Below are 26,101 nucleotides of genomic sequence, written 5' to 3'. Positions count from 1 at the left end.
GTTGTATATCACTCCAACAGTGTGCTGGGCCCTCACACATCAATCATTAATCAAGAAAATGTCCACATGCCCCACAGATTCCCTTCAGAACAATTTTTTTTTCCCAAGACAGGGTTTCTCTGTGTAGTCCTGGTTGTCCTGGAACTCATTCTATAGACTAGGGTGTCCTTGAACTTGAATCTACCTGCTTCGCTTCCTGAGTGCTGGGATTAAAGGTGTGCACCATCACCACCTGCCTCGGACAGGGCAACCTTAGTGTGGGTTGACAAAAACCAACCAGCCAGTACTCATTCATTCAGTGAACTGGTCAAGTGATGTTTGGAAGTAAAATGCTAAGGGAATGACATCACAGACCTGCTGGAACTTCTGGCGTGGTTATATCGACCATTTGTACAACATGGGACTGTTGGCAGGGGGCTTCGGACTTTCCCTTCCTGCCTTTAGGAGCACCTGTCCATCAAGGTCCAGAATCATTTGTCTGATGGAAGGAGGTGTACCCAGGAACCCTCAAAGATAACATCCTGGGTGCCCGGATGATCACTGTTACCTTGTCCTATCCTTGGAGCCCTTCTTGCCTCCCTGTGTCCATCCTCAGATTCACTGAAAGACGGAAAAGCATCTTCCATGATCCGAGTCAGTTTTCTTATCCTAGACGTCATAGACACAGAAAGCTTCTGTACTCAGCCCCGTGAAACACGCTAGACAGCAAGACCAGGGGAGCCCCAGCGCCTCTAGGAAAGATGATGGCATTTTACAGAAAAGCAGACAAGGTCAGGGTTGTGATGTCACCCTCACAGCATCCTGAGCAGATTCTATCATTCCTCTGCCTTTTTACTCTAAGTCGTTTCAGCAGCATCAGGAAGCTGACAGAAAAGGATGAAACAATTAATTGCCAAAATGACAAAACAGCTAAATGATTCAAGACCTGGAAAGACATAATCATTGTCCCCTGGGTATTTGGCTCTTCATATGAATTATGAAGACACAGTGTATTATTACTGCATCAAAGGGATTTTCTCTTTTTTTCTTCCTTCCTTTTTTTTTTTTTAAATTATTTTCTATGCTTTTTGGAAAACCTCCTAGAAAGAATCACGAAGTAGTCTTTTCAAGTCTCAAAGTGATTTACAAAAAGAACCTACAGCTAAAACGGTCTGGGGAGATGAGCTGTAGTCCCCCTGGACCCTGTTTCTATTTTCTTCAGAACCTGAACTTACCTGAGGGTAGTTCCTATTAAAATTTCTTCAGAGTATTTTGAGCACCTTCCTGTCTTGTCATGATCTTACTTTGGTGGTCCCCAACATTTCGGTCAGTTGAGCCCTGCCAGTCATGGCATAATAGCCTTGACCCTAGATCAGATGTGGAGGCCCTCTGATGCAGTGATTGCCCCTGAGCTGTGTGTGATCTCTAGGGTTCTTAAAGCAAAGAAGCCGCTGTAAGAACAAGAGTTTGTTCTTGCCATTCTGGAAGCTAGAAGTCCAAGAGGAGGGCCCTGGCCGCCTAGCAGAGGGTGGCAGCTGGCCGTCCTCGGTCCTCTCTGGCTTGCAGGCACATCACATCCCACCTTGTCATGCAGCCTTCTCTCCCCCTACCTCTGTTCCCTTAGAAGGACATTGGTCATTGATCAGGACCACCCTAGCTAGGGTGATATCATCCGAACTTGATTGTCTGCAAACATCTTATCCCCAATTAGGGTCACATTCCCAGATGCCAGGAGTTAGGGCTTCGTCCCTGACTTTCAGGAATGTGAGTTCAGCCCACAGTGGGGTCCAGGAGTTCTTGACTCTCTTGTTCTGCTAACAGAGTGACAGCGGGTTGTCTCTGTTTTGGTAGTGTTAGGTTACCATTCTGTCCTGTGTGTCCTGGCTGATGGTCCTGTGTTGCTCCTCCGGGGCACACGGGTTGTGGGGGTTCACTGGAAGGTTCCTCACCCTCCAGGCATCAGCATGGCCCAGGGAGGTCTCTGTTCCAACTCTGTGGTTGCTGACACCCTGTCTCCATCCCCACAGCTCTGATACGGTACATCCGGCCCGTGTTCGTGTCCCGGTCTGACCAGGACTCTCGGAGGAAAACCGTGGAGAGATCAAGCGACGGGCACAGTCGGATGGAAAGTGGCCTCAGGTAGAACCATCCTGCTTTTACGAGCTCTTCCAAAACTGTGCACTTTGAGAATGGGAGAGGAAAGAGAGGAAACCACAAAGCCTGCCACGTCCATCTCCGGTGCTGAAGTTCACATCGTTCTGTGTGTCTTGGGGGGGGGGTGCATCTAAGAGTGTGCTCGGTGTTGGGCACTTTGGGTGTCTGTGTCTGGGCGTGAGAACGGGCTCTCTGGGTGTCTTTTTGTCGTCGCATGTGGTGGTGCCTTGCTGTTTGCCCTGGGTATGGCCTGCTAACTGTGAGCCTGCGGAATTCAACGGTTCCAGATCCCAGACTGAAGCTCTTTGGCTCCTACCTCTGCGTCCATGAGACCAGCCTTTGCCCGTGGCCCCGTTAGCCTGAGATGCCTTGGTGTCACTCAGGTTCAGTTCTTTCCTCTCCACTTGAGCCAACAGGTAGCGGCTGGAGGCTTTGCAGGATCCCCTGTCTGTGGTACTGAAAAGCACTACAGATCTGGTGTTTAGGCACCTGTGCCCACAGGCAGCCTCTGTGGAGGCTTCTGGCTTATAAGGTGTGGCAGGTGTCCATTCCCCCCGCCCCAAACACACACACACACACACACACACACACACAGAGAGACACACACATACATACATACATACATACACACACACACATATACATACACACACAGAGACACACACATACATACATACACACACATATACATACACACACATACATACATACATACACACATACACACACACACACACAGAGACACACACACATACATACACACACACACACATACACACATATACCTACACACACATATACATACACACACAGGCACACACACACAGAGACACACATACATACATACATACACACACACATACACACACACATACCTACACACACACACACATACATACATACACACACACACACACACACACACACACACACACACACATATACACACACACACAGTTGCTCCCTCTTCTCCAAGGAGCTTACCTGTGCTCTTCAGGCATGCCCACTGAGCCCACCCAGCCTCCTCAATGGATCACCTTCCCATCAGGGCTCAGATTTTAAAGCTCTTTGAGCTGTGCCTTCCATCATGGGGAGTTGGAGTTTGTTATATGCTGCCATTGACGTGTCTGGGGGGACAGGAGTTTCTTCACTCTGTGGTTGTGCCCAGTGGCTGCACAGTTTCCGGCCTGTTCCCAGCATCCCTGTTCCTCGTGGTGTGGTCCCTCATCAGTGCCTCCACTCTTGGCCCCTGTTCTGTCCTGGGATGTGTGTGACTGAGAACCATGGTGTCCTTCACTGCTGTGGCCCTTGTTCTGTCCTGGGATGTGTGTGACTGAGAACCATGGTGTCCTTCACTGCTGTGGCCCCTGTTCTGTCCTGGGATGTGTGTGACTGAGAACCATGGTGTCCTGTACTGCTGTGGCCCTGTTCTGTCCTGGGATGTGTGTGACTGAGAACCATGGTGTCCTGTACTGCTGTGGCCTCTGTTCTGTCTGGATGTGTGTGACTGAGAACCATGGTGTCCTTCACTGCTGTGGCCCCTGTGTTTCTGTCCTGGGATGTGTGTGACTGAGAACCATGGTGTCCTGCACTGCTGATTACTTTGTGGTTATAGTGTGTTTCATTTTATTCCTCCACCCCCAGCCCTGAGGGGGGCCCCATGAGGACCCTCCTCTTTCTGGGAGCCATAGTCAAAAGTTATGTCAGTAACAGAAAAATCACATTGGCAGTGGGGCTCCTGTGGACTCTGGATTAAACTTTGGTTTAATGCTATCTTTTTCCCATTTTAAGATAATGATTTTTCCAGAAGGAACATGCACGAATAGGACCTGCCTCATTACCTTCAAACCTGGTATGTAGTTTTTTGTTTGTTTTGTTTTTATCTGTGTCAAAAAGAGGAAACCAGCCATGACTTTTAAAGTAATGTCATCTGTTGATAATGGAAGTCTTTGTTGTCTCTTATGACAAGTTCTAAGAAGCATTTCTAGAAGTCACAGGAAAGTCTCAGTGTCTGAGCCAAGAACTGGAGTGTTTGCAGGAGGATGAGGAGACCGTGAAGGCAGTGGCTATCACGAGGTGATAACGTTTGCCTGAGCTCTGAGGTCCTGACCAGTGAGGCCCTCATGTGCTGAGATCTCCTTGCTCTCTGGGCCCTGGCAGATCCCACTGACTATAGAGGACTTCCAGCCTGTAGCTTGCTCTTCTGTTGCAAAGCCTTGAAGGCTGGTTTTAGAGCCACATGAGAACAGGGCTCTTTCTCCATGGGCGTGAACAGTGACACATCATCTTGGACATCCCCTCATGGTACTCCCAAGCCCAGCACTGGGATAGAGCCCCTGGCTTTAGCAGAGTTGTGACGATGGAGGTACAAAGTCTACGCCTGACTGCCTGGTTGAAGTTTTGTATACCCTGGGAGGTGTAACAGGTTTACCCCTTGATCCCGTCACAGCCGTTAGTGCCGTTAAGAGGTAGGTGGGACTCATAAATTCTCTTTGCATGGGGTATGTACACCATCTCCCACAGACTAGGTTAGACTAGGTACAACTGTCAATATTCTGCTCTGTCTTTGAGGTTTTCCTGCTCCATGGTCTTTCCATTCTTTTTAGTGCTGGATGGTAAATTCAGAGTCTTCCACCTCCCAAGACTGCCCTTTTTTTCTGTTCATGTGCACACATGGCTGAGCCCTCCCTTTTTTGACACAGATAGCGGCAGCAACTTTGATAGGCAGAGATATAGCACAAGAAAGGAAACTCTTACTCTCAATGTGTCCTGGGTTGCTCTTTTAAAACAGGCTTAGCAGCTAAGGAAGCATGTGGTGACCAGGACAGGCCTAGCTGCAGGAGAAAGTCCATGGCCCACCCCACCTGGACTCCCCACCCTGGGTATGGTCCATACAGGCCCCCAACCATTTTCTTTGAAACCTCAGTAGTGACACCAGGCCATGTCCCCAAGGCAGTGGGCAGAGAATAAATGAACTGTGAGGGAGCTGGGGATCTCAACCATGACAGGGAACCGTTCCTCTTCCATAGTGATGAGATTACCTATCCTTGAAGAGAGGACCAGAGGACCGCCTGCCAGCCTCACTTCACAGGGGAAGCCATGCTGCCTCTGTGAGGTTGAAGGAATGTAGACACAAAGAGGGCCTGAGGAGAGCCTCCCCAAGGGCAACACACATCACGGGGGAGGGGGTGTGAATGCCACAGTTCCCAACCAGGACTAACTGTGCCGTCCAGATAAGGTTCATACCCCAGATCCTTACTCAGCACTAGACCAGTGTCCAGCCCCATACTCCACGGCACACATGAAACCTCGTGTGGTCTGAACTCCTTCCTGCGTTCTGGAGTCTGGGAAGAGCCATCACCTCCTGTGGGTATCCCTGCTGCTAGTTGCCGCTTCGGTGCCTGATGGCAGCCCAGCACCTGTTTCCCTCACGTTTGTACTTGCCTTCATGGCCATGCATATTCAGATGTATCCATTCACCCAGGTTCCAAGATGTTTTTGTGTGCAGATTTTTCCAGGGGTGCACAGAAATCCTGAACCAGGACCATCACCAAGGCCCTGAACTAAAGAATAGAGAGGTGTCTGAAACAACAAGAGAACTTCCCTCTAGGACCCTCCCCTCCCTGAATGGGTACACACCACTGAGGAACATTGATTTCCGTGAGACTGCACTAGTCCAGAAGAACACAGAGCCCCTCGGCCAGCAATGGTGGCTTCCTTGGGTATCCGTTCCTCAGTGTCTGGGTGCTCCTGACACCTTTGTTTTCAGAGGTGTGGGCCTTCAAACAGCCTTTTTAAATAAAATAGAACTTCATAAACCGGGCTTGTCAACTCATCAAGGAATGCATAGCCAGTATATAGATAGTAGAGGAGACTGGCAGGGGCAGTCCTGAGGCCTCTCAGGTGATATTTCTCCAGTGCTCAGGCTAGTCACACATGGGGAACAGGGCTCTCTCCCTGGTGAGACCAGATGTGCCTTATCCTGCTTAGTGACTACCCCAGATACAGGTCATGGGCAGTGAGTAGACCAAGGTTGACAGAGTAGACCTATGGAGAAGAGAGCCTGAGGTATAGACACACTGGAGACCCTCCCCTCCCCTCGGTGTCTGTTCATATTGGTGCTGATACACAGCAACTCCTCTTTTCATGGACATGCAGGGGTACAGGAAATAATCCAGGACCCCAAAGAGTGTCTTCACTGACCTGGAAGGCTGGCACAGGAAAAGCTCAGTTAACTGACGCCAGCAAAAGTACCTCAGCTGGGTCCCAGCTTCCCACGCTTCCTGTTGCCAGCATTGAGACCCTGCACTTTTCTTGGTAGGTGCATTCATTCCTGGAGTTCCTGTCCAACCTGTGGTGCTACGTTACCCAAACAAACTGGTAAGTCACGTTCTCCTGGGACGTGTGTGAGGGGGGTTCAGGAGGAAGGAGAGCTGGTGTTTTGGTTGTATCTGGATTGCCGTGTCTGTGTCCTTTGTCCACGCACAGTAGTTAAGAGAGCAGTTGGCACCATCCCACAGCCTCAGCCCAGAGAGGGAGGAGCAGGCTCCACAGATAGAGTCTCAAGTGTCAGCTAGCTCCCTGGTGTATTCATGACAGTTCTAGAATAGTCTCAGCACTGGCGCACAGAATTCCACCTTTCACAGGCCCAGAAGCAGTGCCCTGCTCCATTCCAGCATTCAGTGAGATCCCACACAGACAGTCCTCAGAAGCTCCCAGAGCCTGGCTTACGCTGGGCAGTTTTAAAGTCCAGGGCTGCTTACGTTCTAGAAGACTGAGCAGTAGGTAAGGAATCGGGTAACATTGTTGTGTTCCCTCTGCTCCAGTTGGAAGTATTGTTTTAAAGAAACAAGGTAAGACAGGGCAGTTGGGCCCAGAGCTCCTGGGTGACCTGGAAGGACCCCAGCTCAGAAGAGGGAGGAGGCCTCAGAGCAGGTTCTGCTGGGTTTTGCCACTACGCCTTTCTCCCAAGAGTCCTTAATACCCCCCAACCCCTGGGGGGGGGGTGTCAGCACCAGCCTGCTGCACAAATGCCAGCTGGAGCCTCCCTTCTGCTGTGCTCTTGAAGCAGGTGTTTTCTGCCTTGATGGCTCCCGCAGTTAGAAGTGGCCGGTCTGTGAATGTAAGCCCCGGGGCCCTGAGTTGATACGGAGCATACATGGCATTTCTTAGTGGAGTAAGCTTCTGGTGGAAATAGTAAGGTGGGGGTGCTCACCGCAGTGAGCTCTCCCTGTCTCCAGCCGTCAGTCACCGTGACAGCAGAGGACAAGATGGAAGGGAACCTCTCCACTCCCAACCTAGTGGTAGCAATGTAGGCAGCTCATGGACACAGGGGCCTGCCTGCCCGAGCATGGGGTCACGGAGGCCGTCTGGACCATCAGTTACTAACACCAGCAGATTAGATGACTCTATCGTGTATCGCTGAACCACGGAAGAGTCCGTTTCCTGTCGCTTTCCTGAGGAAGGCCCTGCCCTCTGCTGAGAGCCAGCACACCCAGGAATAGAGTAGCCTGCCAGCCTATTTGTGGGAGTGAGGTTTCCATTCTGAGTTGGGTGATTCAGGGCCCTGGAACCCAGGGCACAAGCTGCTTTTACTCTGCCTGTATTAATGTGGGAGGAGAATAGCTGTGCATTTATGGACTAGCCGAGGATGGCCCTCCTGTGGTCTGGCTCGACTTTTGACTCATCTGCTTTCTCACTCCCAGGACACCATCACATGGACGTGGCAAGGCCCCGGAGCGTAAGTTGGGCACCATGTCCTCCTGTCTGTCCTCTCACTCTGTGGACGCACAGGCCACTGATGGCTCCCTGTGCTTTCCTTACTTTTGCAAATGTGGAAACCACTCTTGACAGCAGTTAGGGTCGGCCCATTGTGAAAAAGCTAAGTGTTCCCGAGTGGCTCTGTAACTCTCCTGGATTCTGGGGACGTAAGTTCCTCAACGCCAGCGCCCACGGGAAGGTAACTGAGCCCTTCCCTTACCCACCTAGCACACCTGGTACTGTCCACCTGGCCGCACCTGGTGTTTGGGGATGGGGTCTTTTGTCCAGGCAGTGGGATTCAGATGGTGCCAGGTGAGGGAGGCCCTCTAGAGTTGATATTCCAATCTTCCCAGGACAGACATAGGGAGTCAGTTGTACTGTGATTATCAACCCCATGGAATAAGAGAAATAAAAACTACAGCAGCCAAGCTTGGGACACCAGGCTGTCAAAGCCATCCATAATACTAGAGCTGCCATTTGTGTGCAGGGAGGAGGAGCCAGCCAGGGACAAGACAGCCTCAGTGGCTTCAGACAGGAAGTGAAATCAGATACCAGCCCCTCCCACGCCTTTCAAGGTATTTGTGTCACGTGCTGGGGAAATGCCCCTGCGGTGATGTCAGACCACCACTTCTGAGGTAGGAGCAGGTGGACTGGGAGGATTACTTGGAACTCTGTTCCGGTGTCTTGTTCTATGCTCAAACTGTCATGTTGGGGCAGAAAAAGATTGGCTCAGAATTAGGGGGTGACTGACTGCCAGGAAGATAAAGAGAATGTGGCCTCCAGGATGGGAACTCTAGGTAACTCTGTAATTCCATTCAGTCTAACAAGTAGTGGCAATATCACTGAAGATCCAGGACCCTGGAAATTAGGTGAACAAGCCAGGACATGACTTAAACCTAAAAGTCTGCCCTGCCTACATAGGGAGCTGGGCATCCTGAGTCAAGGCTGTCAAAGCAGGAGGGCAAATGAAGCATTATGGCTCTCTAGAATAACCAAAGACCAAAACAAATATTTAACTAGGAAAGTGAAATCTCTAGTTAATAAAATTATCTTATTACTTACACTGCTTTTTATTTTATTTTATTTTTTTAACCTTTCAACTTTGGAAGGCTCCCCTTCCTTCCAGGTTCACTGCCCAGAAAGTACCTCCTAGAGGCTCTGGGCAAAATTTGGAGTCATTCAGCTATAAGAATTAGTAGCCTTACTTTTTAACCATGTTGTAAAATTATTTAATGCTGTTTTTAAGGTTGAAAATCCTGTGGCTTACTCTGTGCCAGTTTCAAAACCAAGTGGAAATCGAGGTGAGTAGACAGTGTTACGAAGTATGGGCAGTATGCAGTATGGGTGGAGTCAGGGTGGTATCTGGCCAGGGGCCAGTTCTTTTGCGGTTTGTGAGGTACAGGATTCCATTGGGGCCTGAAATGATGCAGAGTTAGAATTGGGGCTGTGTGATACAGTGTCACAACGTTACATTGGGGTCTGTATGGATACAGTGTGCTACACTATGGATACAATGTGCTACGCTGGGATCTGTGTTACAACAGTGTTAACGCCAGTCATGTGGTTACAGTGTTACACTGGAGTCTTCAAGAATATAGTGTTGCAACAATGTTAACCCAGAATGGAGACAATTTCACATAATGTTACATAGGGTTTCTTGTTGGCATGTGTCATACAATGCTACAGTGGAACTGGCTTGATACATTGTTAAAATACTATTAAACCAAGAGCTGTATATACAGTATCTAACCTGTTCAGATAATGTTACATATCCTTGAGTGTCTTCATTTGTCTAGGTCCTAGAGGAACTTTCTAGTCACTTTTCCTCTGTGGCTTTTTGTCCTTTGTGTGATTTAAATACATTTGCATAGGATTTTTTTTTTTAAAGATTTGATCATTTCTATTTTGTGTGTATGGGTATTTTACCTGCATGTACATTTGTGTACCAGGTGTATATATTGCCTACAGAGGCCAGAGAGGTCATATCTCTAGAACTGGAGTTACAGATGGTTCTTAGCTGCCATATGGATATTAGCTATAGAACCCCAGATCCTCTGCAAGAGCAGCAAGTGCTCTAAACTGCTGAATCATCTCTTTAACCCTTGGATACTATGGGATGTCCTGTATGCTGTGAATATATGTTGCTATGATTGATTGATAAATAAAACGCTGATTGGCCAGTAGCCAGGCAAGAAGGATAGTGTAGGCAGGACAAGGAGAGAGGAGAATGCTGGGAAGTGGAAGGCTGAGACAGAGAGATGCTGCCAGCCCGCCATGATGAGAAGCAACTTATAGATTAATAGAAATGGGTTAATTTAAGATATAAGAACAGCTAGCAAGAAGCCTGAGCTATTAGGTCATGCGATTTATAAATAATATAAGTCTCTGTGTGTTTACTTGTATCTGAGGGCCGCGGGAGCTGGGCAGGAACAGGATAACTTCAGCTACACTTGAACAGGGTTTTTAAAAATTAAAAGGAAACTATACCTATCATCATTATTCAGGTGACTGCTACCCAGAATAAATGAAATTGACACATACACATTTTCTTTTTACTGGCTAGTCACTGGTGGCACACACCTTTAATCCCAGCACTCAGAAGGCAGAGGCAGGTGGATCTTTGAGTTGGAGGCCAGCCTAATCTACAGAGTGAGTTCTAGGATAGCCAGGGCTACACAGAGAAATCTTGTCTCGAAAAACAAACAAAGAAGAAGACAGACATTTTCTTTTTGCCTTCATTACTACCTGATACCAATACAGCTAAATTTAAATAGCTAAATTCATTCTGTCATCATCCTGTTTAACACTGGTCTTGGAGTATATGGCTAAATTCAACAAACACAGTTATATATGTGTAGTCTGTAGAACTTTCTCTGAGTGGAGGGAGTGGTGGGTTTTGTTTTTTTGATTTGTTTGTTTGTTTGTTTGTTTGTCTCAAAAAAAAAAAAAAAGAATTCTGATGGGCCTGCATCTGAAATCAGAAATGAGTCATATGCACCTTTGTATTCAGTGAAACACTCTGCTCATTTGCCATAAGTTCTGCAGAGCCAAACAAAATGGAAAGGTGGGCTACTGTGACTTCTACAAAGAGCCTAGCCTAGAGAGTGTTGGTTCTGCTGCTCTGGATGTTTGGTAGCTCTCTGTTGGCTGCCAGGAGAGAGCAGGACCAGGCCTCAGAAGGATCATGGTCTTGTCATGGCTGAGACCCCTGTGGTTTTGAGCAGACCTATTTCAGACTTGGTCTCTCATTTTAAGGAAGACTGAGAAAGGTCCTGCAGTTTGCTTTACGTGTCTTTTTTCACATTGCTGGCATAGGGTACCTGTGTTAATGTGAGAAGACCATTGTAGTTTTAGGAATTTCTAAAATGTAACTGTGAAAGCTTATATGCATATAGTGGGAATTGATAGGCTGCTCAGGATGCTCCTATATTCTTAAGTACCTTTATTTAAGAACAGGAATCAGGGATGGTCTTTTGCCCTTTCATGATGGTAGAATTGGCATCTTCGTGGGGCACTAAGTCATTTAAAATGCTACACTTTTAGGCTGACTTATCACAGAGATGTAGTTGATATTAGCTGCCAGGAGGGCTTCAGATATAGAAACTGCAGAAGTACTGTTCTGTGTAATCCTCAACACAAAATTGAGATATGCTTGCGATTAGGAGCTGGATATTGTGGCCTGGGACAGTGGGTACTCCTGGTTAGTAGTGCTGGGTTGTAAAATTTACAGGTGTGTGTGTGTGTACTCGTGCACATACAGGTCTAGATATGTGTAAGTGCAGTATGAACACTTGAGTTTGCAGGCATGTATGGGTGTGGTTAGACTATCCAGAGGAAGGGCTCTGCCAGTCCTAATGTTACCACACAGTTACCATTCATGATGACTGGTGCGATCCGTGTCTTGTATTAACAGAGATGACACGGTTTTTCTGTCCACAGTTCCTGCCCGTGTATTGCCCTTCTGAGGAGGAGAAGAGGAATCCTGCCCTATATGCCAGCAATGTGCGACGTGTCATGGCCAAGTGAGTGAGCAGCTAGCTGCCAATGGTGCTGGGGAAATGGGTTTGTTCAAGAGTGAACAAGCAGGTCCTGTGCATGCAAGCCATGGCGTGTGCTCAGCCTTAGGTTTGTGTCTCCTACTTTTATCTGATGATGTTTTGACTTGCTTAACACTTAAAAGATGGTTAATCTTTGCCTCGTTTCGCAAGTTTCAAACCTGCCATAGTCATCAGTGATGCTGGTGTGTTTTCTGGGGCATGCACTGACCTGGGCAGGGGTCGGCCTCGGGTTACAGCCTCCTAAGCCTGTGAACTGTTTGCTGACACTCTCACTCCCCCTGCTGGAGGAATCGTAGTGTCTGTATGTTTAATCTCCTAGGGTGACCTGCGCTGCCTCCCGACTCTTGTGCACAGTTGAAAACTTAAGCATTTTCACTTTCTGGTTCCTGCTAGTCTGAACAACAATCATGTCACCCAAGTGCCCTCCCTCTGACTTTCTTCCACCTTCTGGGCCCCATCTCCCACATACATACTTAAAACTAGACCCCAGCCCTCCTCATACACACCAGACGGTGATTCCCCCCCACTGCAGCCTCAAGTGGACGGCCTTGTTTCTTCCCCTGAAGGGGCTGCGTACAGTGGAGCTGAACCTTAGCCTCTGCCAATGGCAGGTCCAGGAAGCTTTGAGGTTCCTCTCCCTGGGAGTGGGGGGCAGTCCTACCCCCAGTTCTTGACACAGACCTGGAGAGAGTGCTGTGGGAGCACCTCAATGAGGCCCCACTTCAGACCTCGAGTCACTGTGCAGAGCTGGTTCTTGCCTACTTCTCCCTCATTGCTCTTGAAGGGCACACGCCCAGGGTGCAACCTCCACCACAGACAGCTCTGAGCACATGCTAACTAAGGGAATGCACAAGCCAGGCCAAGGTCCTGCATTCCAATCCTTCATTGTGATGTGATCTGCTTTGGGGGTGGAAGGAAGAGATTGGATCTTTTAGAACTCAGCAAGTGATCGCCACCATACACCATACACCAATCACTGTCAGGTTATAACACCTGCTTAAGTCAGACTTAGAGGGATTTTAAGGAGTTAATGCAGAAAACACAGTATTCTCTTAAAGTCGCATCCCATCCACCTAGATCTTGAGTGTTGTGTCCCATCCCCACCCCCTGCTCCAGCCTCTTCTATGGAAGTCTGCAGCCTACATCCTGACCCCAGGTGATCGTGTACTTCATGGTTGCCTCCTTACACAGCATCACTGGGGCAGCACCAGACTTTTACTATCAGGATCCATTTTCTGTTTTTGTTTCTTCTTCTTCTTCTTCTTCTTCTTCTCCTCTTCCTCCTTCTTCTTCTTCTTCTTCTTCTTCTTCTTCTTCTTCTTAAGAGAAAAAGAACATAAAGTTGGGTGGGTAGGGAGGATCTGGGAGGGGTTGGGGGAAGGGAGGGAAAACTTGATCAAAATATATTATGTGAAATTTTTTTCAATAAAATAAGTTTTTTGAGATTATGATATACTTAATCACTTCTCCCTTCCCTTTCCTCCTTCCAAACCCTCCCATGTGCCCTTTTTCAAACATGTGGCCTTTTTTTCTTTAATTGGGGTGTGTGTGTGTGTGTGTGTGTGTGTGTGTGTGTGTGTGTGTGTGTGTGATGCTAAACATATACATAGCACCTGCTTGATCTGTATGATGTTACTCGTATGTATGTTTTCAGGGCACACCGATTGGTGCTTGTTAACCCATTAGTGTGTCTTCCCTGGGAAAACTATTTGTCCCACTCGGCATTCTTTAGTTTCCAGTTGTTCTTTGCGTGGGGTTGAGGCCTCCTGAGCTCCCCATCCGTGCTGATGTATCTGTTGTTCAGGTCATGTTTAGGCAGCTACGCTGATGAGGTTTCCTGGGTTTAGCTTCTCCAGTATTTCTAAGAGACATACTCTTACAGCAAACTCCCTGCTCCACTGGCTTTTACCATCCTTCCACCCCCTCTTCCAGATGATTCCTGAGCCTTAGGGGAAGGGGCAGTGTTGTGGATGTGGCAGCTGACCCTGGGCTCCATCATTCTGTATTTCGATTGGTTGTAATTTTCTATAATAGTCTGAATTGCGAAGAGACGTTTCTTTGATGAGTAGGGGTGAGGACAAATATTTAGGGTGTAGATGGGGTTATGTTGGTGTGGTAAAGTGGCAGTTGTAAGTTTTCCTTCAAGATCCATGACTGCAGTAGTCCTGGGTAGCTGGCTAGGTTTCCGGTACTGGCATGATTCCCCTCTTGTTGAGCAGATCTTAAGTAAACTTAGAGAGCTGGTTACCACGAAGGTACGCGTCCCACTGCTGCCCCCTTGGGTGCCCCTCACCGTGCTGTGCCAGTGGTGTTGTAGTCCATAGGCCTCATGGCTGAGCAGGACTGATGGTTACATCCCTCCCTTTGCAAGACACTTTCTGGTACCAGGAAAGCTAGTTTTCAGGAAGGGAGCTTTAAGGTCCAATCCAGCACCTGGGCATCTGGACCCTGTGTTCAAAGTATCTGGTGTCTTACTTTCTACTTTTGGGGACAACCAAGAGCAGTAGCAGTAGCCCAGGGTGTTTTGGAAGTCTCTTGGGCAACCCTGGACAATAACCCAAAAGAGTGGAAAGCCCATTTTTCTTAAGGAGGTTCCTAGGGGAGTTTTGAGGCGTTTTCTTCCATAATGCACTTACTGAATTTTCCTCCATAAATGTGTTTAATATGGGGGAAAATTTGTTTTTCTTTTTGTTTTTTTTCGTGAAATCTGACATAGCCTTTGTAGACAATTCAGTTCTTAGGACAGGACCTGCAAGAGGCCCTGTGGGGTGATTCTGTATAGCTCCTCTGGATTCATTAGGTCTGAGGGCCTGTGCTACACTAATCACATGCAGGACATGCACACATTGCACTTGTGCAGACCACAGACATGCATGGTATTAGTGGGATGGGTAGCAGGAACAGGCAGCTGCAGATCTGGACAGCCTGTGTGTCAAGAAAGGGAAGTTTGAGACAGCCATCACGCACACATGTTCAATGCAAATTGCAGACTGTAACTAGAGGGCTCCTGTGGGACTGAGCATTCTGCATAGCCACCCCTGGGGACTCAGCACTCAGCATTGCGACCCAGGGCTTCAGTCAAGGCTTTGGCTGCCCACAGCCTGTTTGCTCTTTCCCTGGGCTCATGTAAAAAGTTTCATCCTGGCTGGCTCTGGGGAGCATTCCAGCTGCAGGGCTGTCAGTTCCTGTTTGGGGCTTTTTTTGTGTTTCCGTCACCCGTTCCCTCCAAGTTCCCGTTGACAGACTATGGGAGGGACCTGCTTCCTGGAGAGAACAGTGGCTTTTCCTTCTTGTCTATATCTAGCTCAGTAACATGGTGGTAGAGCTGTCCACATCCTTAGACCCAGAGGCGTAAGCCTGGGATCCAGGCCCTGACCTGGCCAAGCTCCTCCCTTCAAGCTCGCTCCAGGTTTCCTGAGGCACCATGGGAAAACATGCCATATTACCACAGCCCTGAGCTTCTGCTGGATGCCTGATCTTGCCGATGGTGTGCACCCAAAGAGGGGTCTGATGGGCTCACAGGAATGATGAACCTGGGGGCCAGAGTTGAGAGGGTTTCCTGCTAACCTGAGTGCTTGGTGTGTGTACTTCTGCTGTGGTTTTGCAGGGGTCCCATTGGTTGTCGGAGCATTGCCAGCCATTGTGCTCACGGCATGTGTGGTGCAGCAGAATTCCATTGTTTTCGGATGTCCTGGGCAGGGCACGTTCTTAGAAAGTGATAGTCACTCTTGTTTTGGTTTCTGTCTGGGTTCATAGGAATTTCCTTTCTTAATATATAAGTTAAAATAATGTTTCGTGTGGCTACAATAGTAGCACACTGAGACATCAGTGAAGGAGGCCTGGTCTACACACGGGTAAAACATCTCCTGTCTAGATCCCAGGAGGAGGATGCACCCATCGCGGTCTCAGACAGGGGTATGTGATGATGCTCAGCAGCTTCCCCCAAGGGGAGGCCCACATTAACCTGGTACCTGAGGACTGGGTGTCCCGTAACTTTCAGTGCCCTGGTGACCTCTGGGCTTCCCTCCTGGCCGGTCTGTTAGAGTGATTGCTCCCTGAAGGCCATCAGGAGCTGTCTGTCCTCCCTGGTTGCCCTCTGACACCCAGTTTCCTCGCAGCTGTTGTGGTTACTGCCCCTGGTCGGTGAGGCCAGTGGCCCGGCGTGATGAAAGGATCTCTCTCTCTCTCTCGTAGGGCCCTGGGTGTCTCCGTAACTGACTACACATTTGAGGATTGCCAGTTGGCTTTGGCAGATGGACAGCTCCGCTTGCCTGCTGACACCTGCCTGCTGGAGTTTGCCAGGCTGGTGAGGGGCCTCGGGTGAGTTTCCTGGGGCTCTCGAGCACTCATTAGCACCGGGTGCTGCCGAGGTGGCAAAGGACCTGTAACAGAATTCTTTCTCTGCTTACGTTGGGTCTCAGATGTCATCAGCAGTCCGCATAGAAGGACTTTAAAAATCTTGCTGGATACCAGCTGTGCGTATGGGTGCTGCCCCTGTACACCATACTGGGAACAGACAGACAGACAGACAGACAGACAGACACAGAGACAAAACCTGGCATCTTGTAAACTGTGAGGATGTGCCAGGCTCAGAAACTAACTTGCTGCTTGTTAAGAAATTTTAAAGATGTTTCGATGAGTCTCCCAGCTTCACAGTAAGTCTCCTGTTTTAGTTTCTGTGATATGATTTTGTCAATAAATCGTCTCATTTTTTTATTTAGGCTGAAACCAGAAAATCTTGAGAAAGACCTAGACAAGTACTCAGAGAGTGCAAGGATGAAGAGAGGAGAGAAAATTGGACTTCCAGAGTTTGCAGCCTACTTGGAAGTTCCTGTCTCAGATGCGCTGGAGGACATGTTCTCACTGTTTGACGAGGTGGGTTCACTGGGGAACGTATGACTTGTCAATGTGGAACGGTCCTCAGTGGAGCCAGTCCCACGAAGATACTGGCTAGCCTATTCTCTAAGTGCAGGCAGGTCCTGGTTTGCCTCCTGGCAAAGCTTCATGTTGGAGGATTGACTGGGGTTCTAGCAAGCATGCCTGGGAGTCATCTTCCAAAGCATGCTTCCCACACATGTGGGTATTACCAAGTCAGACTGGGGTGAACCAGTTAGCTAGCAGGTCCCTTGTGGCATGCAGGCAAACAAGCCGTCATCTGAACGTGTTTCTGCTTTGCAGAGCGGTGGTGGTGAGATAGACCTTCGAGAGTATGTGGTCGCCTTGTCCGTGGTGTGCAGGCCCTCCCAGACCCTGGCCACCATCCAGCTGGCATTCCAGGCAAGTAGATTCCTTGAGTGGATTTTGTGCTTCTGTTAGTTATTCCTCTTCTTACTGTGGCAGATTCCTGGCAAGAAGCATGGTATAGGAGGAGAGGTTCATTTGGGGCCACGGTTGGAGGAGAGACAGTCATAGTGAGGAAGTCATGAAGGCTGGGCTGTGAAGTGGTTGGTTGTGTTGCATTTGGAGTTAGGAAGCAGGAGGTGAATGTTGACGTTCAGCTGGTTTCTGGCTTTTCCCGTTATCCAACCTGGAACCCCAGCCTATGGGATGCCACCCTGTCATTCAAGGTGCATCTCCCTCCTCAGTTAACCCTGTTAGAGGCATGCCCAGGAGTACCTCCCAGCCTGCGTCTCCACACTCCAAAGTCTCCCCCTTTAACGTTCCAAAGGCCTAAGGACTGTCACCAATTTTCTGTACTCACCACCTCTGTCATTACTGTAACCAAATACCTAACAAGAAGCCACTTGAGGGACTGTAGAGATGTCTCACTTGCTACTCTTACGCCGGACCTGAGTTCAGTTCCCAACACCCACGTCACATGGCTCACAACCACACCATGATTCCTTCTGGTCTCTGTGGGTGTGGGAGCCATTTTCAGGTTTCCTAGTGGCTTTACCCAGCCAGTCTGCATAGAGAGGATGATTGGACCATGGGCCTGAGTGTAGGTATCTGAGATGGTCTGCACTTGGCTGTGCTGGGGGAGGTCTTTTGCTCCACCCCTTGGTGTTTCTATAAATACCCTAGGGCAGAGACAGTCAGGGCCCGATGGAATAGGCTCCAGGCCCTCTCGAGGCTGTTCTGTATTTTCTATCTGTTTATCTCCACACTCTAAATCCTTCTATCTAGTGTTTCCTGCTGTTCTTACTCAAGAGCACTCTAGGGAGATGTGGGGGTGGTGGGTAGCCCCCCCACACACACACACGTGGGTACCTGCATGTTCATGGTGCGTAAACATACATTCGGGTACACAGACACATAAATAATGAAATAAATCTGGAGCCACTTAAGGGAGGAAGTATTTGTGTGGGTTTGTTATTTGAAGGATGCCATCCAGCATGGCAGAGCAAACATGGCAACTGGAGTGTGAGGCAGCCGCCTGCCTTGTGGTGACTGACAGCCAGAAAACCAAGCCAGGAGAATGCTGGTGCTCAGCTCACAGCAGCTGATGGGATGGTGCCACCCACATTCATAGCGGTTCTTTGCCTATTAGTGGGATTCCCTGGCGGTACCTTCACAGATGTGCTCAGAGGTAGCAGGGACCCCTCATCTCTCATGGCCTCCCAAAGTTCCTTTCCATACTGATCTGGTGTACCACTCCAGAGTAGTGCCGAGACGTGTCCCCACTCCAGGAGAGTTAACTGTGTGGTGTCAGCACTGCTGGCTGTCTAGAAAAGCCTGGCCCTCCCGTACCTGCACTGTGTTCTCTTCCGATCTCCGACGTCCTCGGGTAGAATCTGTCGTAGGTGATGGCGGCAAGCAGCACTCAGTCCAGGCCTCTCACAGCTGCCTGACAGGGCAAGTGTGGCAGGCAACCGAGCATCCTGGCAGTCAGGCTGTGGCCGCATCCCCACCGCGATAGCGGGCACCTCTCAGACGTCCCCCGTACCCCAGCTGCACCCATCCTTGTCTGCTGTCCGCAGATATAACGGCCCTGGGGACATGGGACAGTGACAAGGTGTCAGGGGGTGTCCTAGCAGGGCTCGGTGTTCCACGACTTTCTGGGAAGATAGAAATTCCTTTCCACCCAGTCGAAGAGCACAGCCAGACCAATGAAAGGTTCCAGCAGAGTCCAGCTTTGCCAAGTGAGTGAGTTCCTTAGCACTCTGGGATGAGGTGTAAGAATACAGTGCTTCCTCACACCACAGTTAGGGCCAGATATCAAGGTGTAAGACCCAAGAGACACGTATACTCCTAGATACTCGGTGAAATCAAATACATACTCCCGCCCCTTCGGGGGTCCCTTCTTGTTTTCTGTGGTAGTGTCACTCCTGTAGAAAAACTTTCACGTAGGGGTCTTGGGGACACCTCATAGTCCATTTTCCCATTCGGTGAAGTTTTCTGATTAGAAATGTATGTAAACTTTTAGTCCTTGCCTTCTTCAAAACCGAAGCCTCACAACCTCGGTACGTTGTCCCCTTGGCCACCCAAAGATGCTGCAGTTTATCCTTTGGCCACTAGGTGGCATGGGAGGCACACTGTTCTGCTTGCCCGGTTCTTGCTAGCTTTGCCCTGGCGCGCTGAGCCCTTCTGCTGCTCCCTGCTGAGCCGAGTCTCCGCTCCATCTCCCTCTGTGTGTTTCTTTGCTCCCACAGTTATTACAGCCTCCAAGTCCCAACATGGTTGTGCAGTGTCCATGAGGGACCTGCAGAGGCCAGTAGAGACAGAGGCATGGCTCTGCCCCATACCTGACCGTGTACTTGTAGGCACCACCCCCTCAAGGGTGCCAGCTGTTTTTCACAAGCTGGGATCAGGACCACTGGGGGAAATGTACCATGCCTGGCAAACACCGGAAGGAGGGTCCCTACGGTAACTCCACTGCCCCTTGCAGATGTATGGATCGCCTGAGGATGGCAGCATAGAGGAGGCCGACCTGTCCTGCATCCTCAAGACTGCACTGGGTGTGTCAGAATTAACAGTGACTGACCTGTTCCGGGCTATTGACCAAGAGGAGAAGGGAAGAATCACATTTGGTAAGTGGAGCAGAGTGGTGTCACCCCAAGCAGGGGCAGGACGTAGTGGGCACTGCAGCCCAGATGTGTGGGGAGGCTTAGCCTCAGGAAGCCCGGGGACATGAGTGGAGCCCTACCCCATCTCCACACAGCAAGCTACCCCCTCTCCTCAAATTCCCCCCCTAAAGAATGTTCCCCCCAAAAATACGATGGTCAGGGGTTTCAGTTTCTCCCTTTCATTTAGAAGCAAGCTTAAAGCTTAGAGCCCACACGAGGCAGAAGCTGCTCTCCTGGAGGATTCCGCTGTGCCACCAACACCCACACGGCCATTATCTCGAGCCTCTCTGCCATGCCCTGCTCTTAGTCCCTGGCCTGAGGAATTTCCGGTCATCGGCAACTGGTCTTACAAAATTCACCTTTCTGGGGGCTCTGTCAGTCCAATAATCAACGTCCTTGTTTTGCAGATGACTTCTGTGGGTTTGCAGAAATGCACCCTGACTTCGCGGAGGACTATTTGTACCCCGATCAGACACATTTTGACAGTTGTGCACAGACACCCCCAGCACCAACTCCCAATGGCTTCTGCATTGACTTCAGCCCTGAAAACTCAGACTTTGGGAGAAAGAATTTTTGTAAGAAGGTGGACTAGAATGGGAGGTTGCGGAGGGACGAGGCCCCTCCTGCATCGCCGCCTGCCTCCAGTGGCCTGGAGCCTGCTTGAGTGTTCGCCGTCTGTGTTTTCCTGTCTTCTCACGCCGTCTCTGTAGGTCTGCAGACCTGAGGTCCAAAGGACTTGTGACGTGTTTGTTTTCTGTCTCAGGGCCCAGCCGGGCATTTGCAGGGAAGCTGTGTGTGTCCCCTCCTGCCCATTGCAGGCGGGCAGGCGGGCAGGCAGGTGGGTGCTCGGGCCTCCCTGTGGGGCGGGACTCCACAGGCTGAGTGGGCACAGGGATGATGGTGTGCTCACCTGGAACACGCTGGTCTTGAGTTTGTGTTAGTCTCTTCCCTCATCGTCTGTGTGGTGTGCACAGGGCAGGGCCTCTGCACACACGCTGCACACGCCTCTCCTGGAACAGCCACCCTGTCCTGATGCAGTGCCCCTGCCGTCTCTGGCTCACGGTGTAATGGGGCGTCATCCGATTATGTTTCTGTGTTTGTGCAGGAGCTCGTGACTATTTTATAAACCTCACTTAGGTACTTTGGAAAACATTCAACATTTTTTTTAAAAAAAAAGAAAGAAAATTGGTTTTCTACTTCATTTTTCATGTTAACATACGGATATTTATTTCCAGGCTTGTTTTTGATAGACTCTGAGACTGTTTCCGGTGGCCACAGTTTAAAGGGCCTCTCTGCCCTCCTCCCGTTTAGGACCATGGGACATTTAGCCACAAAGACTGGCCCTGGGACCTGCTTTCCCCATCTCTTTTTATAAACATTGCCAGTTTGGTATTTCTGTTTCAATGTAACAAAGTCTACTTCATGTAACTGGTGAAAGCATTGACTGAATCAGGCAGAGGGAAAGGACTGTAAGGGTCCCCTCGTCTTTATGATGTCACTCTAGCTCTGGAGCAGGCATACTGAGGTGGGCCAGGAGGTCCTGTCCAACCCCCGCGACCCTCTCCTCTGCACCAGTTGCCATGGTGACTTAGGAAGAGCAGCCACCCTCTGAGCACAGGTGGCCTTCTTCTGTGGGGGTGACAGCTGCAGGAGACAGACCACACAGTTTGCTGTGCTTGGCCCCCCATGAAGTCAGGAAGGAACAGGGTCCAGGCCGTCACCTTCGGCATTACCTGGTTTCATCCTTTTTTATGGCAAACTCATCCTTAAAGCACAACAGTGACCATAGGTTTAGTTTGTTTCATAAGCAATGGTTGCTTTGGAATTTTGTTTTTTACTCCTGAATTAGGCTTTACATTTGGGGTGTTGCTATAGAAAGTGACTACCAGGCTCATAAGTGCAGGAACAGGTGTTGACTAACTTTCTCAGAGTGTTAGTGTGTGCTTTCCCCAAGAGAAATACATAAACAGAACCCTCAACCTCAGTCACACAGCGCCACACTGCCGCAGGATGGGCAGGGAGCTTGAGTTCTGGGCTCTTAGCTTGTTAGGTATGAATGAAATGTGAACACAGCCTTCGTAGCCAACTGGTTGGTTTTTATAACTATAGAGTACAAATTTTCAGAAGAGAAAAGCCACTAAAAGGCCAATGAAGGAGACTAATGAACTAAGATGTCCCGAGGCTGGGGCTCTGCCCCACCACCTGCAAGTGAAGGATTCCTATGGAATGCCGCTGGGCATGTTGAGGAAATCCTGAGCAGACCTGGGACGGATGTTCAATCTCCTGATTACTCTTGCTAGTAACCTCAGTCCGCGTCAGAACTGTGAATGTACATAGTGGGCAGGGGCAGGGGCAGCGCCCACCCTGCCTGCGGGCTCCTTTGGGGTGCGGTCTTCAGGTTTCCCGTGGAATAAACACAACACAATGTAAAGTTGTACACGCTTGAGTGTGTTTTGTTAAACGCCTCTCGGTGGAAAGACAGCAGACATTTCTTAGCCTGGTAGGAAAGCCCATCAAAGTGAGCTCATCTTTTAGTCCTGGAAAGTGCCAACAGCTGTGTGTGGAAGCTTTCCTGGCAGTGTTGGAACCAGGAGCTGTCGTTCACGTGACGCGTACATCTCTTTGCCTCTACTAGGCCGATTCTGTAGCTTTTCTGTGTGAGGCGTGTGTGAAGCACATCTGTCAGCAGATCCATCTTATGAAACCAGTATAAAAAAATGGAGAAATAGAGGTACAACAACAGCTAAAGAATTACACCCTCAAAGAGGTTTGGTGAAGACTGGAGAGAACTCAGTAGCTAAAAGCTTGCTGCAGAAGCTTAAGAACCTCAGTCAGTCTCCAGGATAAATGACTGATGTTTGCCAGGGTGTGGGGTCACCAGGATGCTTGGTTGGGCCCCATGGAGTGAGAAAATAAGGTCTAACCTGATACTGTCTAACAAGGGTCACCTATGCCCTGTGTTTTAAGATTTATTTTTGTTATCAGTTTTAATTATGTCTATGTGCACATGAATGCAGATGCCCGCGCAGGTTAGAGCAAAGGTGTCAGATACCCTACAGCTGAAGTTACAGGTGGCTGTGAGCTGCCATATGGGTGCTGGGAATCGAACCCAGGGCTTCCAGGAGAACAGCAAGTGTTCGTTAAGGCAGAGCCATCTTTCCATCTCTCTCCTTTGTGCTTCTTGATGAACTCGTCATTTTTTAATGACCTTCGACTCTGACACTAAGTGTGGTTAAGATTTTTTAAATTTGTTTTGACTTATTTTTTGAGATAGGGTCTTCACCAGCTCTGACTGCCCTAGAACTCACTATGTAGACTAAACTAACCTTAAACTCACAGAGATCCACCTGCCTCTGCCTTCAGGTGCTGAGATTAAAGGCGTGCACCACCATGTCTGGTTTGCTTACAATTTTTTAAAGATTCAAACCAAGACATGAGCTACATGCTTTCCATGCAGAGTTGGTTTGGGAATCAACTGTAATCATTTTGCTCAAGGTCACAGGAGATACTGTAGCTCCAAGCACAAACTAGCCACACACATGCAGGACAGCAACCAGGCAAACAACATGGAGAAATGTTGGGGCCCTGCGCTTGTCAGACAGGATCTGTCTCTGCTGCTCTCATTATCCAGTTCTGCCATGCGGAAGTTGGAACTCACCTGCAACAAGCATCGCACAGGAATCAGAGCCACTCCAGGTCTTTTTAAGAAAGCTGCTTGCCCTACAGATTCCATATGAAGCCAGGGTAAGGGAAGCCAGTATCTTCCACTTGTACCCCACACCACCACCGCCCCCAGCTTTGCAGATTGTAGGTTACATTCCTGTGCATCTTCTAGCATGGTGCTGAGTCATGCCTATAAACAGGAGGTTATATCTTCTCCCAGGAAGATGAATTCCAGCAGCCTCGTCTCCACCTTTGAATGAGCTGAGTTTGGTTAAGAGCCAGTCTAAACATCTTCTGATGGAAAAACTGAGTTTCAAAGTTCACTGCTCACCACTCCTGATGTTCTCTGTATAAAATGATAGGGGTTCCCAAGAAGTGGAAAGAGTGAGTAACCAGTTAACAAACTGATGTGCTAGTTCACGCCCAAGCATGCACACAAGCACAGCAAGTTCACACACAAGCATGTACAACAAGCACACATGCACACAAGTATGCACATGGCCAGTCAGGCAAGTGCACAGTCTCATGACTGACCCATCCTCGTTCCTATGTCTCACTGTATGACGGCACCTGTTTACAGATTCTCCCAGTACCTGTTTATGCTCCACTAGCCCCAGATTTGGTAGCACCCTCATCCCAGTCTTCATGACAATGCCAAGAGGCACATGGAGAGCCACTTGGCTCCAAAGGCAGTGACGGTGCGCCTCTGTGCCCATCCTGTTCCGTCTCATGACAGGGGCCCTTTCTCATACATCTTTGGGACCAACCTTCCCATCTGATCCATTCATATTTCTCTTGTGCCTTGAATCAGGAAAGAGGCAGACCCAGGGCTGACAGCTGTTTACCTTGGTGCAGCACATGTCCTGTGGTTCCAGGTAGAAACCTCTGGTCTTGGGGATAGAGGGTCTTAGAGCAAAGTATTCCAGCATGAAAGGAGAAGGATAATCTCAGGAAGGGCCTATGGATTGGGCCGGGGCCAGGTTACACAGTAACTGATAAGGGCCACAGAGAGTCAAGGTCAGCAAAGTAGAGGTTTCTCACAGGACAGGGCAGCTCTGCCCACTGTTTTGTTTGATTTTGAGATTGTAATTTAGTTACATTGTTTCTCCTTTCCCTTTCTTCCCTCAAAATCCTCCCACAAAGCCCTGCCCAGTGTTCTGTCACTGTCCCAGGCTGACAGGCCAGCTCCTCCAGAGACTGCCTGCCACATGGCAGGGAGGAGAGGGGTCTGCATTGTGTGTTGGCATCTGTCAGTCATCTCCGGCCTCACTGGGCAGAATGGTCCCTGGCCATACCCAAGACCATAGGCAGGAGTACAGTCGGGTGGAGAAGGACCTTGAGGGGGCAAAGGGAGCGTTTAGAACAGCGGCCCAGCCACCAAGGCATCACCAGATATAGCTGAACCATTGCTAATTCCTCAGCTACAGATGCTTTTCCAGCCATGGTTAGCAACGTGCACTAGTCCTCAGTTAAGGCGCCATCCTATCCGGGAAAGCAGCCCAAAATCACAGGTCCACCTCCAATGTCAGAGCCCAGCCCTGTGTCCTTCAAGGCTGCTTTGGCTGTGTAGTGAGTTCTGTAGCTGTGGGTGAGAGATGGACAGTCAGGAATAGGCCCTCACTGCACTCCAGGCCATGTGTGCAGGAAAACCTAGAAGCCGAATCTGTGTCTGGGGTTTGTGTCAATCAAGAAGCTTTTCCAGTTATAATGGAAAGGTTCAGAGCAATTGGCCTGCCTAGGGGAGCTGGAAGATGCAAGAGCGATGCCAGCTTAGGTCTGGGACTTCCAGGACAACTTCAACCAGGCTAGGTAGTTATTGACCAGCTCTGCTGCTGGTCCACATTTGGTCCCCACCCCTTTTTTCCAGCCACCTGGAAAAGATCCTATAAGATGAGCACTGGGTTTGTGGGAAGAGACAAACTCATACTATGTCATACCTGAGAAAATCCTAGTGGGTGATACTCTGAGGGAGACACAAGAACCTGGAGGTTAGCAATGTGCAGTCCCAGCAAGCATGGGCAGGAAATACACCGAAAGGAAATGAGTAGCCCAAAAAACATGCTCAGATAACCTTTCAGGGACAGAAAAAAAATTGACAAAATAATAGCCATAATTTCCCCAAATCTATAAAGGCAGACATAAAAGAGGCAGCTCAGTGAGCATGAAATCGAACAAATACCAAGCAAGTCAGGCCTGGGAAAAGGTGCTTGCCACTAAGCCTGATGACCTGAGTGTGACCCCTAGGACCCAGATGGTAAAAAGAGAGAAAAACTCCCACAAGTCCTCTGATCTCCACATGTGTGCCTGGCACAGGTACACACATAAAACACAGACACACACACACACACACACAAACACACACACACACACACACACACACACACACACACACACACACACACACCACATACAATGTAAAAAAAAAAAAATTTTAAAGGGAAAAGCAAAGGCATCCAGAAGAAATGTGTGTGCTCCCAAGGA

General features: G+C 49.2%; 1 protein-coding gene across 1 annotated transcript in view; it reads left to right on the top strand.

Moving 5' to 3' along the window:
* Nucleotides 1-22,394, top strand: part of Lpcat1 (lysophosphatidylcholine acyltransferase 1) — a 52,427-nt gene extending 30,033 nt beyond the window's left edge. The window contains 12 exon segments of the mRNA XM_028873668.2: nt 2,007-2,072; nt 2,075-2,118; nt 3,925-3,985; nt 6,455-6,513; nt 7,839-7,873; nt 9,140-9,194; nt 11,833-11,915; nt 16,146-16,271; nt 16,673-16,826; nt 17,130-17,228; nt 19,780-19,921; nt 20,365-22,394. Of these exon segments, the coding sequence (XP_028729501.1) occupies nt 2,007-2,072; nt 2,075-2,118; nt 3,925-3,985; nt 6,455-6,513; nt 7,839-7,873; nt 9,140-9,194; nt 11,833-11,915; nt 16,146-16,271; nt 16,673-16,826; nt 17,130-17,228; nt 19,780-19,921; nt 20,365-20,549 (1,109 nt within the window). The 3' untranslated portion in view covers nt 20,550-22,394.
* The last annotated feature ends 3,707 nt before the right edge of the window (nt 22,395-26,101 follow it).

The sequence above is a fragment of the Peromyscus leucopus genome, chromosome 19 (assembly GCF_004664715.2).
Source record: "Peromyscus leucopus breed LL Stock chromosome 19, UCI_PerLeu_2.1, whole genome shotgun sequence".
NCBI lineage: Eukaryota > Metazoa > Chordata > Mammalia > Rodentia > Cricetidae > Peromyscus > Peromyscus leucopus.
Note: the sequence above shows the minus strand (reverse complement) of the source record. Positions and strands in the feature narration are given on the sequence as shown.